The following is a 17,831-nucleotide window of genomic DNA, read 5'->3' as shown; positions in this document are numbered from 1 at the left end:
TCACACACAACGTGGAATGTTTCTCATGTATACAGCCTAGTACTGAACACTTTATTTGCAACAGTTTAACAGTCATTAACTGAGCAACACCTGAAACCTTTAAATGCCACATTTTTACATATATTGAAATGACAGTAAATGCAACAGTTGTTTTACTTGTAAGCACATGACAAAGTGATATACATCACAGATTTGCTGGTTCTCCTCATGTTCACCCATGTCCAGGGTCATTGTTCACCTGGATCTGAATGCACTTATTCCAAGAAAGTGGAATGTAATGAGGAAATATTAATGCATAAAATAAGGAAAGGCAAAAGAGCGATGTTCCCTCTTTAGCTTTGTAGCTGTAAAATATTTTATATCCCAATATGATATACATTCCAAGTTACCTGAGTTTACACTTCGAGAGAAGTACCTGAAGCTAGGCCATAGGGTGGGCACTGTGCAACTGTTGTGGCCATTTTTTTTTTTTTTTTTTTGCATTGTGTGTATTACAGAAGTTAGAAACATAAACACCTGGATCAATTGTAAACATAATCCTGAAGTACAGTATTTTCCATAGGACACAACACAGCAAGACATTTTCTATTCAGACAGGCAACTTTTTTTTTATATATATATAGAGCTTATTTATACTGTAGAATTTGAAACAGAACACAGGACACAGTACTAATCTGGTCAAACATACTATGAAATGCATAGTCTCCACTTAAAACGCTTAATGATATATGGATTCTGCAGGCATTACTGCTTTCTCACAAAAAATGCTGAATATGAATTCTGTCCCTGCCAAGAACAGCGTTGAGATATTTTTTTTCCGAATGCTGCTAAGTATTCCATGTTGTTCTGAAAGGTTGCCACCTCATGCAGATGTATCTGAACTATTAGATCCTTGTTTCAGGGCAGAGGCCTGCTCCACCTTGCTCTAGATTAACACGTAGCTCTGAGGAGAGGAATGGTCTTCAGTCTGAATTTCTTGCAAAAGCGGCTGCTGCTGTTGGGACGGTTGCTGTACCGGGACTTCTGTAGAGTCCATTGTGCTGGTGTCATCTGACAGAGATGAGAAAGAGACCCGGGACGAAAGCTGCTCAACAGTCAGGGTGCTCAAAGCTGTGCTTTGACCAGAGTTTGGAGAGTTCTTCAGCGTCAGGTCTGAAGCGGGAAGGAGGGGGCCCAGAAGTTTTACAGGACAGAAAGCTGATCCGGTTGGGATGAAATTAACCTTGTTTTTGTCAGGGCATGAAAAGAGAGGGGCTGAGACAGGCTGACGAGACCTACAACAAGAAAAAAGATTATATACCTGGGCAACCAAGATGTTTTATATGTCATGAACTTTGTGGTTCTACACGTTGCTAAAATGTGAATGACAAGGAATGGGATTAATTGGACAGAGGGGCAAACATCTTCCATATTGGTAGTCAGCTAACTGATCCACAGCATAAAAAATAGTACTGTCACAAAAATGACCTGATCATCACTGGATAAACATGCAACTTCCAGCAAGCAAAATCTGCAGTACGTATGCACATGAAAAAATGCCGCAGTAATTTAGAATGGCACAAATTCTTCTTTAATAAAAACAATGCAGCAACAACACATTTAGTCATCTTAAATCCCTTTGAGAACCTCCATGAAAGAGACCTCTCCTTTCCCATATTCTGTAATTTGTCTGGAGGCTTCCTCCACAACCCAACATTGCTCCTTCACCATCCAGCAGGCAATGAATGCTGTTAGAGCAAGAAACGCCCCCTCCTTAAATTCTTTCATCCACAGGAGCTAAGCATGCAACCTCCACAGCATGTGCTCAAATACTGTCGGGTCTAGGGGAAAAAGACACCATGTCCGAGAGTTTAATTTTCAAATTCTTGCTCAGCAAAAATATTGACCAAAGTCTATGCCATAAGTATGCTACCATCTACAAACATTTTACATAGATTTCACTCCATTTAGTACGTTTTATACGTATCAAAACATAACCTATGCTTGAAACTGATAAAAAACAAGGAGAGTTTTCGTTTTAAGCCACAGACATTTAAAAGGTTAATAAAAAAATATATGTAAAGATGTTTATAAATGCTCAGGAAATCAAATGTACCTTATCTTTTCTGCTTGGATTTTTGTTGCCTTTTCTAAATGCACAAAAAGAGTTCAAGCATAAAAGACTCCATTTCCTCTTCAAACCAACATGAACACTTCAACTTCTCTTCTGTACAAACTCTAAGAGTAGTTTGCTCCTGAAAAACTCATCAGCTGGAATAGTTTATTCATCTGCAGTTGAATAGGCTCAGTAAACAGGTTTACTGCTTTGCAGATACCAGCTGATATAAAAGGCATTACTTACGACATTTCCTCAAAGACCTTCACTCGCTCACATCCCTCTGGGGGCTCTCGTTTGAACATGTAGCTGTTGTTTGGTTTGGGAGATGAGGCATACTTGGGCAACGGTGAGCTACTCCCACTGTCTGAAAATTTAAAGCAGTTATATTACTAGAGATTGAGAGTGCTTTTTAATTAAATTCGATTTCCAAACAAGATGCTTTTTTTTTTTTTCTCTCCACAATTTAGCCACTATGCCGGTTTGCTGCTACCACAATGCTTCCTTTATCGCAGGCCATTTCTAACACCCTTGTATAGCACATTTCTTCTGAATAAAAGCTACAGTGCAGCAGTAATCTATCATATAACAACACATAACAGGAGGATATTTTTATCCAGAACACTGCAATCAGAACAAAGCAGAGCTGTGATCCTGGAAACAAATACGTTCTTTATTACGTATTTCAAAAAACATAAATGAACAAGGTAATATGCATAATACATGCAGAAGAATTATGAGTGGTAATGATAATACGCCTTGTCACTGTATAAACACAGTTATTGAAAATGTGTGTATACAGCATGTATCTTATTTTAAAACATAATTCTTCACTGGAATGTTGACCTCATTAGTCTCATGAATAGTTCAGAAGTTGTAAACAAAGTACATTTGTAATACAGGTACTGATACCTCATCATTACGAGGCCCTACCTTATTTGCTTCGCAATTGTGAAGTTGTTTTACTATCCAAAATAAAACCTCATTTCTCTCATTACCACTAACTATATGATGTAAGTATCCGTCATAACTCTAGCTGGCTGTGTATATTTTACAGGCAACCACTAGACATGCTTAGAACTAAAGGTGTGAAGATCTATGACACAAGGCAATAGGCAGGTTTCTTTGTACTTCTTGGAAAATGTAAGAGATGAGACTCCACTCTGGTAATGACAGAAGAACAGTTTGAAAAATCAGGACTATGAAAGGGTTCACTTTAAACACTCATCTTGACAACATGATATTCAGTGCATTAAGGAAATAAAGCAGGTACAAAAATAATTACAGAAAATTAGCTCTCTGCAGTGGCTTCTACCTTTTCGAAGAGCAACACCTATCTCAGGCTAGTATTAGTGGCACCCTATTCTTTGCTTGGGCTTACAATTAAAAAAAATGAAATGAGATGGCAAGGTTAAAGAGGATCCCCCAACTTACAAACACACCTCATTTGGAGAGAAATAACTGCTCTTGCTTTAGCTCCTTCTGAGTCTTTCCACCGATGTGGGGTACCTTACCATTTTTAACTCGGATACCTTTGTTTATTCTGCTGTTGTTCACGTGTGCCTTTTCAGCAACAGTGGAAAATCAACCAAAGCTTCAAGCACTACGATCTAGATTCACTGAAGCATATAAGGTTGTCTTTAACAGCTTGGAAATAGTAACTACATAAACATTTGTGTAACCATGACTCAAATACAAAGGCTAATCATTCGAGGTTTTGAAACATCTCTGCTTCCTCTTACAACAAGACACAAATCAACTCAAATGTCACACTTCCCCTTTGGAGATATACTGTGAAAGATATGAGAAAAAAAAAACACAACAGTTGAAGTGAATCTCAGTAGTGTATTGATTATTCAGATCTCTCCTGCTGTAGAGTGAACACAGAACTTCTATTTAGGGAATTTTAGGTGTCAACTGTATGAAGGCAGAAAAAACTTAGAGACAATACAGATAGTTGCCAAGCTGGGAGCATGATGGTCCTTGTTGGCATCTTTCCACTGTTGGCCCACACAGCTCATTCCAAACACAGAAATCATTAACAGAACCCAGACAGTTTGTTTCCTCCTTCTAATATTTAAAATAGAAGATCCAAGTTTCTATTTAAAAACTCGGAGACATAAAATGTGCTACTATTCATTCCACCAAATAGTGGAAAACTGTGGCAGTACATCCAAGGAAAGAATCAAACTGAATTCAAAGTTAAGTCAGTTCTTGGAAGATTTAGACTCTTGTCTAGCCAGTTCAGTTTTCAATCAAGTTTTTGGTTTATTTAGCTCTGTCTGGCTGAAGCTTTCTATACAAGACAGCTGTTAAACAAGTAAAAAAAAAAAAAAAAAGTATCGTATAATTTAACTGTTCTGTTTCTCTCTTTACCCTCCCTGCTTTTAAAGCTCATTAAGTTGTTAGCTTTTCATTTTGACCAAACACACCCCACACTACTATTTAAAAAAATACATGTGGTTATTAGGAGGCTCACACGTACGAGCTTGGTGTTGGTCCTACACATACAGCCACAGTGTGAGAATGGAAGGGTACTGGGAAAATAGGCCTCGAGTTAAAGTAGTAAGAGGTGGAATTTACAGCTTAAGCCAGTTTCCACTTGTGTTTCCTGTAAGTTCCTAAGTGCTAAACTGTCACATTATTAATCCTTAATGACACTGCAAGTGTGTATTCTCAAACTGAGCTATTTACACTTCTTTTTTTTTTACTTTCTCAGAGGCTGCAGTGCTTGAGCCTTCATGTCAAAGGACACGTCTGCATCTTCCACGCTTCCACCAGTAGGGTGTGCTCTGCTGGCATATTTCGACCAACTAATCAAATTTCATTAAGATGACAATGACTGAAGATTAAGAGATGTAACCTTTAAAGTGAGTTTTGTTACCATAAGCACATAGCAGACAATATGGAGACTTATTACACAGAATTTCTAAACATAAATACTCAAAATGAATATATTCTGTTATCTAGAAAATGTTTAAGATCGTAATTGAACACTAAAAATACTACTTTAACCAGAAGACTTAATACCACAAATTTTAGCTTGCATATATTACAGCAACAAAAGAGGCAAACTAAAAAAGAATCTGTAAAACAAGTTTTTGAGTGACAAAACTTAAAGGCAACGAGAAACATCGCCAGTGAGCTTTGAGATTCATTTTGATAGGTTCAAAAATACTTTTGTTTCTTCAGACTATCCAAAGATTTCAGATACAATTTTCATTTTAAAAACTATGAATGAGATGCTCAGAAGTTAAAAAGTATCATCTTATGAACACATTCCTTGTAACAGCCTGCTAGCAACAACAGGAATACACAATGCTACACAAAAGCACCTAAATCAAAACCCCTGAAAAACAGGTTATGCTATCTATTTTTGTACGGTAAAAAAACCCCAAATTTTATCTGCTTATACCTTAGGATGCCTTTGAGCTTCACCTCCATCACAGCTACTAAGTATGCTATGTAGCACTCTGAATTATAGTCTCATGGACCAGAGCATCATAAAACAGATCTAGTGAAACCGGTAGCTTTATAACACAGAAAGGCAGTAACTTACCTTGCAACAGGCTGATATTTGAAAACAAAATCATAAAGCCAGGTGCCACTAAAACACCTTTTCTCCCACCCTTCCTTCTCTGCTCCAATAAATGCCATTTAGTATCACTGCTCCATTCGGATGAGTATCATGGGCCTTTTCTGAAATTTAGGTTGCGCTTTCTTTTGAAAAATTCAATAGATTTAGCAGCTTCTTGCAGAAATGTAAACCAAACAGCTGATACAGTCCAAAGAGCAGCTGTGAGGGCCTCAGGCCAAGGCACAGCTTTGCACAAGAAATAAAAGATGCTTTAGAAATGTAAAGCAGTGCTGTGTCTGTACAGAGCCCTGGCTCCTCTCACTGCTCATGTCTCTCAGTCAGGCTACTAACCTTCCTTTCCTATTCAGCAACACAGTCAGGAGCATTCATAGAGCAGATAATTATATTTTTTAATGGTAAAGCCAAGTTATTCCCATAGAGAGCGAAATAAAACCTCAACTTCAGAAAAGTAACAGGAAAATATCTTGGGTTTAAGATGTCTACATTTGGTTATACATATATGCAGTTTTCAAAACTTAACAGGCCTCACAGCAAACTCACGACAGTGTTATTCTAGCATCAGAAAAACCTTTAAAATGAAGGTGCAAAAAACTTTGTGAGTTTTCTTTTACAAAGCAGTTAACATCCACAACAAATGTTAATAAACTGTCTCTCAAAACTTGCTATGCCCTATAATTTCTACCTATATCCTTCATTTATCTATAATTGAACTACTTTGAAGATAACATTTTTATTCAGAACAACTGAATAAGATCCCTGCGGGATCTTAATGATCTGAGAGTAAAAGCCGCCTTTCTGACTAAATTTTTACAACCTCTGAACAAATTACTTTCTCTTGGAAAACACTATGTATTTTTCTGGTTTCTATCTTGTGCTTAAAGAACAAAGTTGTGATGAGCAGTTCAAGCTTTTATCTCTCATAAGCACAGTATTAAGTACCTTAAACTAATTTTAAAATGCAATTGCATTAACTTTACAAAGCTAGGTGTTTATCACCATCATCTGTATGCTACTACTACAGCAGACTTTTGATACAAACCTATCACTAAAGCCGATCTTAAAATCCAAATCAACAAATAAGTATCTACTCATTGTGAACTTCAGCAATAAATTTTACTCCAATTAGCTGTTAAAAAAAACCCCAAGACAGGAGATAAAAACCCTTGAAAAGCATTAAGGAGGTTAGATGCATTATATCAAACTGTCTTCACTCACTATTGCCAATAAAGTACCACTGAAAATTCCAATTATTGTGATAACCAAGTACTAACTACAAAAGGAATGATTCATTTCCTCGCTTTTAAACTTATATTTGTTATCAGGACATATATGCACAAATTTACCTGTCAAGAGGTTTCCTTGTGTGCTAACACTTTAGAGGCTGTCTCTATAGTGATTCAGTCTTGACAACACATTACAATTCACATGCATACTATAAGTAAGAGAAGGGGGGGAAGGTAATATCTTTGTTATTTTTGGAGCATGGCCAACTATCACGTTGAGCTAAGACTTTTACTTTGATGTGGTTAACTTACACACGTGCACATACTCACCCCCAATTCAGGATTCAGGCAGGTGGATTTATTTCCCACTACTTCTTTTTATATCCAAGATGGGAAAGCAATACTTTTCAGAAACGAAGAAAAGCTAGTATTTCTCCTGCTGCCTTATTATCCTGCCTCCATCTTATTCCCAAATTACTTTAAGAATTATTAAACAGAGAATATTCACAGAAAAAGCTTAACTTTACTTATAACCTCAAAATCCTGCTATCTTGAGATCATTAGTAAATCTACCCTAAATCTTAAAAGTTTTCATTTCCTCTGTGAAACTTACTACTCCTACTGGCATGTTTTACCCAAACCCTGCACCTCTCCAAACTGAAATCCGTATTTCCAGCTAGCTGACCAGAAGCCCAAGAACAATTACATTAGTAAACAGTTGTCCAAAAACATCAGTCTTTTTACACTGGTGCCTATATTTTCATACTACATGTTCAATCAGTAACTCTTAATTACTGAAACTCCAGTCTACTCCCTCTATAAAACCAAACAACATTTCACAGACTTTGAAAAAAAATGCAGGATATTGACATATAAACACATAAATTATAAAGAAATTTTGGGTTGTTATGCAACATACACAGACAAGTAATTACTCTCCATCAGATTGTTCAGACTCTATCTGAGCTCCTCACCCAACAGCTTCAAGTGGAATATGAGAGTTCAGAAACAGAGTATTTTTAAAAGCAGTCCAAAACTTCATCATCACCATTTTGATCAGCAAGTAACTCACTCATGATGGATATATAGTCTACCACAAACCTTCTTGAAACGTTTTTTAAAACATAAGCATGTTAGAGTCTGAATTCTTCACATTAGAATCTTCACAAATAGTTAAGACTGTTTGCTGTGCTCCTCTGACGTATTTATGGAAGATGTTTGTGAAGTTTCACAAACAAGAGGGAAAAAGATATGTAAACAAACAAAACCAATTTTAAGATAAATCCTCAATCCCTCCACAACCATCAAACAAAAACAAAAACTGATGAAATGAGTAAAATGAAGGTAGTTGTAAAAGCAGGACATCACATGCCTCCCATAGGTAAAGGCGGGCCATTCTACTCTCACCTTTATCACGGTCATAGAGTAAATCTTCTGTTGAGCAAGGACTCCCATCCTGAGATTCAGGAGGGCAAAAGGGAGAGACACATGGTGAATGACTGCTGCAGCTGCTGCTGCGCTCCTGGACAGACGGAGTCTGAGTGTCAATGCTTCGTGTACTACTACTACGATAGTGAGCAGGTAATGGGGCCCTTCGACCATCAGGGATGTCCAAAGGCTGCAAAGAGAAACAAGCAATTCAGGTTACAGAGAAAAGATCAACCTCCTAAGCAATGTCAGCCTATAGCGCTCATAACTGAAGTAATGAGGCAAGGCCTCAAGAACAGCAAACAAGCCTTTTTTGAAAGAAAAAGTTTTACACAAACAAATGGATCTCTCATTATATACTTAGTAATACAATTTTCAATAACGGTCACTGTTATTATGAAAGAAAAACAAGTACCGTGACAGAGATCACAGTTAAAGTAGAAAATGTCAAACACAATGACATACTATTGCCATAACAACCAACTGAATTACTATTATAAATAAAAGCATCCAAGTTTTGCTTGTAAATCATAATTCTCTAGCACACCTCTACGTTCCATCCTTCACTTCCATAGGTGATCTCTGACAAAATGGCAACTAAGCAGATGGCGCACGGGCTTACACAAGGTTCACGAGCTTTATCTTGAACCAAAGCTAGTAAGCACTGCCTGCTCATATCAGCCGAGCTAGCGCTGGCCAGAGCGATCTTGCCTCCCATTCTACAATACGCTGCGTAGACATGTTCACAGTAGTAGACTGGCACGCTCTACTTACTTGTCCTTCCCAGTGGAAAATTAGTTTTATCATAAAGACAGTGCTGCTTTAAATGTAAGAAATCAAACAGGAATTATAGGTTTGCTTAAAAGTGAAGGGGAAAAAATGCCTGCAAGATTTAAATATAATTTTTATCCTCACATCAGTGGGGATTGTATTCAAGCCTTAGAGAACAGCTTAAACGTTCTAGCTACAAAAAAATTAATGCCTTTTTCCTTCTCACTTCCAGTGAACATTTTTATTTTATTGCTTTTCTCCTCCTCATATATTACAAAACTGTAACAGCTTGTTCCAGACCCTAAAATTCAACCCAACAGTCTTCATGAGGACATGAAACCTAGTGGCCGAGTATCACATTCTCCCCTTTTCAGCAATAGTCTATCCAGAAAACCACCACATAGTAGACAAAGAGGGAGACGTAGCAGAGTGTGAAGATCCTTTTCTTCTTATGAGCCCTCCAGTTAATACCATTTCACATTTCAATTAAGAGCAAAGAAACACTATAAAGGGAACGTTACAGTTGCTACATCAAATGCCAAAAAAGTTTGGACACAGCTGCGTGGTCTGTTCCAACAGCTCAGTTCACATTGCATATGCGTTACAACATGACTACGCGTTGCTATTCCCATCACCCCAAACAGGCCATGACTCATTCAATGCACAAGACAGACCTGACGCACTGTATCACTTGTTACACCGACAGAAGAGAGGCAGAAAACAAGACTCAAGCTGTAGAAAGAAAACAGTCTCATAATTAACGTAACCAAGAAAATAACTGCCATGCAGAACAGTGTTTTTATTTCCGTCTCTGCCACAAAAATTCTATGAGATGCCAGGAACCAACCTCTCTCTTTTCTGGATGCCCAGCCTACATAGAATTGATTTGCAAAAGTCTTCAACATTCACAGACGGAGAAGGAGACTATGGGAGCTACACTTCAAACTCCTAAAACGGCATACAGTATCCTGAGTTACCTGAAGAATCACATTATAGAAACCTGATGGATTTGTGTTTCTCCATCCATGAAGTGTAGGTAATATCGTCTTTCTTCTCACACAGGTGTGATAAAAAGAGAACTAAATTTCAGACACTCTCTTATTACATAGAAGCAAAAACCCAGGAACAAATTCAGATTTCTAACTTCAAAGCAAGGTTTAATAGTGAGCATTAGGACACAGATCTAATGAGAAGAAAACAAAAACACTGAACAGCTGCTCATTAGGTGCATATATTACGCTCTACGTTAACAGGTAAAGCAAGGATTCCAGGGAGGGGAAAAAAACAGTAAGTGAACACATAATTAAAGACTTCAGGATAACACAGATGTTCTTCCACACCTGGAGGAACAATGCAGTCTTATGTAGTCAGGAAGTATATCCCAAATCACATATTTCAACCTCCACTGAATTAAAATTTGAGGTACAAAAAGTTATCCATATTTTTAGACATGCCACTAAATATACACACAAGTAGAAAAAGCTAAATATTTATCACTCTTCCCAAGTGAAATAACTTTTAAGGCATAGAAAATGCCAGCAAATAGTTCAGATCACTGTGCTTCTGTATTTATCTTTCCCTTAATATTGAATCCAAGTTTTGACAAATGCAAAAAACTTCATGAAAATATCAACTAAAAGTACTCTGCTTTTTTAGAACTTTATGTATTAAACATGATCAACATAAAAAATACTTTAGAAGCTACTTTCCGTGAGTCATGCCTAAACTATTCTAAAAACTGAAGTCCTTGCAACCTTTGAACATAAGAAAAAGGGTAACTAATTTGGTACAGCTGCTATTAGTTTTCATAACACTCAATGCATGGAAAACGACTAGAAATTACTGCATTCTACATACTGGTGGTTTGTTTGTGTGGGTTTTTTTGCAAGAGTGTCCAGTCACGTACTAACCTTATGCCAAATGCATTCTGACAGGACACCTGCCAATCCCTGTAGGAGACTGTGTTCTTGGACATAGTTACATACTACCCCCATCTCCCTGCAAAGGTATGGAAGTGCTCAATTTGACAACAGCATGCATTTCTCAATACGCTGTTAAAATTCACTTTGTTTTCAGTATCGCTCTTTTCGCTGGAAAAAAACAAGAACGCCCTGTTTAGTAGCAACAGAAATGCTACTAAGATATACCAATGGGAGCCTTAAAAATAATCTGTTCTTCCTAAGCTTTACGTCTGTCTGGGAGGCAAATTCTTGAGAGCAAAGCATTCGATGATTTCATTTAAAAACAGTTCTCTAGACTAGAAGACAAAGGCAGATGTAGTAAAGTGCTTCTTCCATCTAGCATCAATGAAGTCACCAATGCATTAGATAAGGTGCAAGTGCAAAAAAAACCATAATGTATCCTGGGAAGGAGCACTTGGGGAAAAAAAAAAAAAAAAGGCTTTTCAGATGAAGGATATGAAGATGTAAGTCATGATCCTCTGCATCTCTGCAAATTAGAAAAACTGTCCTTTTATTACAGGATTAAGTTTTCTGATAGGTACATAAAACCTCCTTGCTATCTACTTCCAGATGCATTAGAAATCAAACAAGAAACTCATTAATCATTTTACTTAAGTGTGTGATAGTCCACCAAAATGACTTCATTTCTAATTACTTATGTACATTTGAAAGACAGTTCCCTTAATACTTTTTTTCCTAATAGGAGACCTATGAGCGTGTCCCTGCCCAGCTGCGGGGCACTTTCCATTATTTTTGCAGTGTAGTCTGTAAGAGGCAACCTCTTACCCGCCACTCCCTACAATAACTTCATCATCTTGGTGTACCAAAGTCTCCAACATTTGTGTTGTGGAGTCACAACAGGACAAAGCACAAAAGCCCGTCACAACTTCACAAAAAGCTGATTCCTTACAAGTTATGGTGGGAACAGAGGCACACTATCTTAATTTCCTGGAAAGTTAAGTCAACGAGTTATAAAAAAGGAAGAAAAATGTATCTAGGATCTTTGAATACACACATTAGAAAATTAATTAAAGTTTATTAATAAATCTGAGGAGAAAGAGGCGATTAAGAAGTGACTCAACGAAGCCAACTTTAACTTGGTTTTATGAAAGAAAAAAGAGAACACCTTCAGCTAGCTAAGCAAGATGAATGATCTGAAAAAATACACACATACACTGCTGAACTGAAAAGAATGAAATATTTGGAATGTTTTAACCACTTACAATGCAATACCTCTAAACTTTATGGTCAATTAGATTATTAAACAGTAATGACATAGTAACATTACTGTACCATCAACTACCTTTGTGAAACAAAAATAACAAGGCAAATGTCTACAATAATTATTTTTACTTTTATAAGTAATTGTACTTCTAGAAGTACAATTTCTATTATCATGAAAATATTATCAAAAAAAGCCAATGAAGAGCGTTTCAAAGAACTAACAGAACTAAGTCAGCATGAGATAAGACAGAAGACATATTCCAAAACAATTTATACATTTTTTAAGAAGTAGGATTACAAAAATTCGAGTGTGCAAGAGGGAAAAAAGAAAGTATGTAACATCATACCCTAAAAAAACCTAAAAAACAAGTCTAAAAAGTAAATTAAATTGATTTATGTATCTGAAGACTAAGCAATGAAGTGTGAAACTGGGAGGAAAGTTTCACTGGTTACCCATTTTAACTGGGACCTAAATTTAAAAAGTAATTCAAGTAACATCCATAAAATTATCCATAAAACTGCCTTAACCTTAAGCTTATTTTTGTCCTATATATGACCTAGTCTGATTTCAATATATGAACCAAGATACAGTTTGTTAAAAAAAATAAAAACCACAAGTTTATACTGAAGAGATGAGACACTAGTAGAAAAAAATTCAAGAACACTAGACTAAAATTTTAAAAGTTAACAGAACTAAAATGCATTTTATTTTGCTTGGGACAGCCCAAACGTGGTTATCAAAATGAAATGGATGAAATCAGAAAGCTACTAATGTAGTACCTAAATTTGGGAAAAAATAAAAATGAAAAATTGGGTAGTGAGCTGCACCTAAAATAAAGGTAATATGCCTTTCTCAGTGTTTTTAGCTGGTTGTATGTTACTCCCTAAATGCTTCCTGGCAAGTACACATTCACAATAGGGCACAAAGTGTTTTATGCAGCTGGATAGATCGACTTATATGAAAATTAAGGTTTGAACATGAAGTAAACATGGAAACAGGTTAAGAGAAATGAGCTGGAAATCTAGATGGCACACCAATCTTACAAGCAAGTCTACAGAATAATTTATCCTTCACACATCACCCAAAGCAACCAAATACTTTTGATTGCTATTTTAAAACACTTTCTAAAAATACATAAAGTTACAGCTAGAAAGAATGGCAGAAAATTGAAAGAAAAACAAATTGTTTCACTAGCAGTGAAACTAACGAAGTTTGGTTTCCTACAGTTTATCTTTTGTTCAGTAATTCCTAACCTTTAACCCAGCTGCCCCAACTCCCCCAGGCTAAAAAGCAAGATTGTTGTATTAGGAGAAAGTTCACCAGCAGTAAGACTGAGTAAATGACTCTTATTATGATCTTCCATAAGTAAGATATGAGATCTAGTAAGCTCAAAGACAGTGCTAGGAGTCCCACTATAGGTCTCAAGAGACCAGACTTTACAGAAATTAACAGTTCCACAGCTGCCCGTAAAGATGGACTTGACTTCAAGGGCAATGTCTAACTTAAGACTCTCTTTTGTGTCTGAAGACTCTCTCCCCAGCTGGATGTTTGGAGGAAGGGTTCACTACTGCCTTGGTTGCATAAACTGCTGAGCACCTCTGGCCCCAATCCAACAATGCACTTAAGTATGTGCTTAACTGTTTTGCTGGATCAGAGCCAGTACATTCAGTAACTTACGCAGACTGAGTTCTGCATCCCAAGTAATAAGCTGTTAAAGCCCAAGGACAACATTTATGAAGATGATTTGTCTGATAAATAAATGAAATGTCCTCTAACCATAGGAGATTAAAACCCTAGCCATAGCAAGATCACTGGTGGCACTATAATACATGCCTTTTTATGTTCTCTTTGGAGATGATGCAACAAGGTTTCTGTTTCAGTTTGCGTGTTTGTTTTTTTCTTTTTTCCCTGTTACAACACACCCCTACTTCTAAAGGGATGAGACAGCCTTAGGAAAGCAAACTTATCAGAAAACATCTACTACTACAGTATTTCATTCTTAAGACTGCTTTGTCCACACAACTAAGTCTCTGGAGAAGCCAAGATTATTCCAAAGCTTTTTAGGTTTACTAACGAAATGAAGAACTACAAATACCAGGTTTTGGAATCTTAAACCTCTGATTAAAGTTTTATTAGCCTGACTTGTACACTGAATTGCTATTACATGACCATTCACAAGAACAGAACCTATGTCTTAGAGAAGATTAGAAAAAACAGCAGAGTAGTTTATCCCACAGCAGAAAAATTTCATTGGGTATTTAGGAAACAGTGGCTGTAAACCAAGTATTTCACATTTTAAGCGTCATCTAAGCAGTCCAGTGCTCCTCAATGACAATTCCAATACTCCAGTTCCCCCACATAAACAAAGCTGCCCCGTTCAGCATTTCCCATACGGAGATCTCCCATGACAGATCACAGTGGTTTCATGGAGCTAAAATGAGTCACATTTGGTCTACGGAAGAAAAGCATTAAAACCAAAAAGCAGAGCACGGCACAGGAAACTTAAGTCTTGCCTAAGAAAAAGAATGCAAAATGGAGCAAATAAATTAATCTCCTCTAACCTCTAATTACTTACTACTGTAGCCTGAAGTATCTAAACTTTCAAGTTCTCAACAGAAAGGGCATTCTAAACAAAGTATGTTTAGCCAGAAGCCCTTTGAAAAAAACAAACAAAACCCCAAAAAACAACCACTACCCTAAAACACTTAAATAAAATTTTCAAACAAACAGATCTTTGAAGAAAACCATTTGTAATTTCAGCCACATGGAGGGTTTGTCACAGGGTTTCCCATGTGTTTATAGATTACGAAGAAAAAACAACCATAAACACATTAATATAAGCTTACCTTGGATACTTCTTCTTTTCCACTGTTTTCCTTAATGAATACTTTTTCCAGTTCGGGGCTTATTCCTTCTACGTTACACGGCACACGTGAAACAGTTGATTTTGGCACTGAAATGTTTGACAGTGGCATAGGGACTGATCTGGAAATAGAAGCCTAGAAAGTAGAGAGCAACATGATTTGAAGTTGGAAAATGGAATAAAGACAAAAGTTGGAAACCAGTACTAGAAAAACTAAAAAGTAAGAAGCTGTGTATTAATTTTGTCATCTAGAAGACCATCTTTACTTGTCAAATTTAAATAAAAAGAAATGCTTGCATAAATCAAAAGCCACTAGAATCACCTCTACTTAACTCAAAGAAGTGTTCTATAATAGAATAGAACTATTCTATAGTAGAATAAAAACATTCTACTACTTCACTTATCAGTAGTAAGTAGGCAGGTACATGTACGTTCCAGATGTATAGGTTATGGAATACGTAGTAGGAGGGTGGGGAGCATGCAGGGTGCTGATGCTGATGGTTTAACTGGGATCCAAAAGGCATTTCCCAACATTCCTAAAGCTTAACCACTCAACTGAAATATTCACTTAATGCACTTTTATTGTCTTTGGTTGGCTTTATTGACTGAAAAATAAAGCGTTCATTCTGAACTTTTAATTTCATTAGCTTATAGCTTTTCAGAACTTTATGTCAAAGGTCTTAAAATAAATCATTTGGAGTTTAAGAATCAAGTATGTAAATAAATACAAGTATTGTTTTCAGAAAAATCTGTTGGAGTGGAGCTCTGTTACCAACAGGAACCATCCACAAGAGTGCACATGCGTCTTGTGCAGTCAACCTCCAAAGCTTTACCTTGGCAGCGTCTACACAGCATAGATGCACCTACGCTGACAGCCATGAACAGAGTTCACTTCCCAGCGTACGTTCTCCTCTTGTTAACAGAATCACAGGATGCTTAAGACAAAATTTAAACTTGTTTTTTTTGAGTTCTTGCCAAATGAACTTTGCACAATGTGCAGCCCCAAGGGGGCTTGTCACTTGCGTGGAGGCATTCTCTGACTCTGACAAAACACGCTGCCTGCAGGATGGCTTCCCACAATGATGCCAGAACTGAAAACTCCACCGGCCTCATCAGAGAACACCTCCTTGAGAAATTAAAATGTTGCATGAGCCATGACAAAGTGAGCTCCAGGTACTAAATAAGGGACCTTCAAAGCATATGTCTTAGGTGGACTACAGCCTGTGTCAAAGACTTTTTACTGTGTCTATAACGAGTGGCACAGATATCTGCAACAGCTTACTTTGAGACGGAAAGCAAAACCCTTTTCTATAACAAAATGTAGTGGGATCCTTTGTTAGAGAAGCATAAAAGTTTCAGGAAGAATGTGTCTTCATCACAAGATTAGTTTTTAACCATGAGTTTTTATGCAAACAGAAGAAGGAACACAAAGGCTCAGCCATCACGGCTCAACCTCTTCTTTCTAAAACGCTAGCTGTTTAAAAACGCAGTCAGGAAATACAACAACAGAAGCAACATTTCGGGAGTTCAAATAGTGGCCTATTAGTAACATGGGGTCCAAGTTAAGCATCCACTGTAGGTGAAATTTAATCAGGACCGAAATGTCTGCACTGTCAAATGAGACAAGATTAACTGCTTTCTACAAGTGGCTTAAGGTTCACAAAGTCATTCGCTGAACCTTGCCTGTGCTTTGGAACTCCTAATTGGGTTTCAATTGCGCTGTCAGTTTGTAATGGCTCGAACAGACACTGCATGGGGCATCCTCCATTGCACCCAGCTGAGAATGGTTTGTGGTCAGGTAATTTGGCCAGGTAATTGTCCAAAGCTATTCTTCATGTGTGTTAGCATCTTTATAATAGGACAAATATAGATATACTCAGAGCACAGGCAAATTTTTATAACTTTGTGAAACATGAAAATGACCTGAAAACAAAAATTGCCTTAGCCAGACTAGTGTTAAAATGATGAGCTGTAAAATTTGCCTAAACTCACACATCACTTTGAAATAAAAGGTAAGCAGTAAGATAACAGAAAACAGAAGATGTCAGACTAGGAGCCTGAGCTTAACCTCTCAGATATCAAATGGATATCAAATCCATAGACTGGTGGATGGAGATAAGTACTGTCATCACAATGCCCATTGATATAGAACGTAAGAACAGTCATCAACATAATACAGACATATGATTTTGCATCCTAAAGATTATGTCTGATTGAGGTTTTACAATAACTCATAGTGTCTGGAACAAGCACAGGCTGGTGAGGACAGCAATTTTTCCATTTAATGTAATGGAAACGCTCAAAATATATGGTAACAATTGTCCTGTAACATAGCGACTGCAACCACAAACTCTCATGCTATAAGACAGAATCCTGTATTGACAATGATTCTGGACTAGCATACCAATCAACAGGTATGTCCTAGACAAAACCATGAAGAAAAAGTCTTTTATCCTGTAGTGTGAGAGGTCCTCTAGTCACCACGGATGGGGTACTGTGGCAAGCATCATCTTGATTTGAGTTTAAATTCAAGGTGAATTATCATTTTCTTTTTAGAAAGTAAACACCACAATACTGTTTCCCTTGATGTCATGTGGAAATTGCCTCTCTGGCCAGGAACTGACCAATAAGCAAAGTATCAGAAAGATTCCTAAAATGGAAGAAGGA

At 37.1% G+C, this 17,831-nt stretch overlaps 1 protein-coding gene across 4 annotated transcripts in view; it reads right to left on the bottom strand.

Moving 5' to 3' along the window:
- Positions 1-479: 479 nt before the first annotated feature.
- The window catches only part of GLCCI1 (glucocorticoid induced 1), a 54,401-nt gene continuing 37,049 nt past the window's right edge, over positions 480-17,831 (bottom strand). For 2 of the 4 annotated variants that reach the window (XM_074574747.1, XM_074574748.1), the window contains exons 5-8: positions 15,148-15,300; positions 8,324-8,534; positions 2,342-2,462; positions 480-1,274 (exon numbers count right to left, since the gene is read on the bottom strand). In XM_074574747.1, the coding sequence (XP_074430848.1) occupies positions 926-1,274; positions 2,342-2,462; positions 8,324-8,534; positions 15,148-15,300 (834 nt within the window). In that variant the 3' untranslated portion in view covers positions 480-925. The remainder of the gene's footprint in view (positions 1,275-2,341; positions 2,463-8,323; positions 8,535-15,147; positions 15,301-17,831) is intronic. The other 2 variants (XM_074574749.1, XM_074574750.1) reach the window with 1 other exon arrangement.

Source organism: Larus michahellis, chromosome 2 (assembly GCF_964199755.1).
Source record: "Larus michahellis chromosome 2, bLarMic1.1, whole genome shotgun sequence".
Taxonomy (NCBI): Eukaryota; Metazoa; Chordata; class Aves; order Charadriiformes; family Laridae; genus Larus; species Larus michahellis.
Note: the sequence above shows the minus strand (reverse complement) of the source record. Positions and strands in the feature narration are given on the sequence as shown.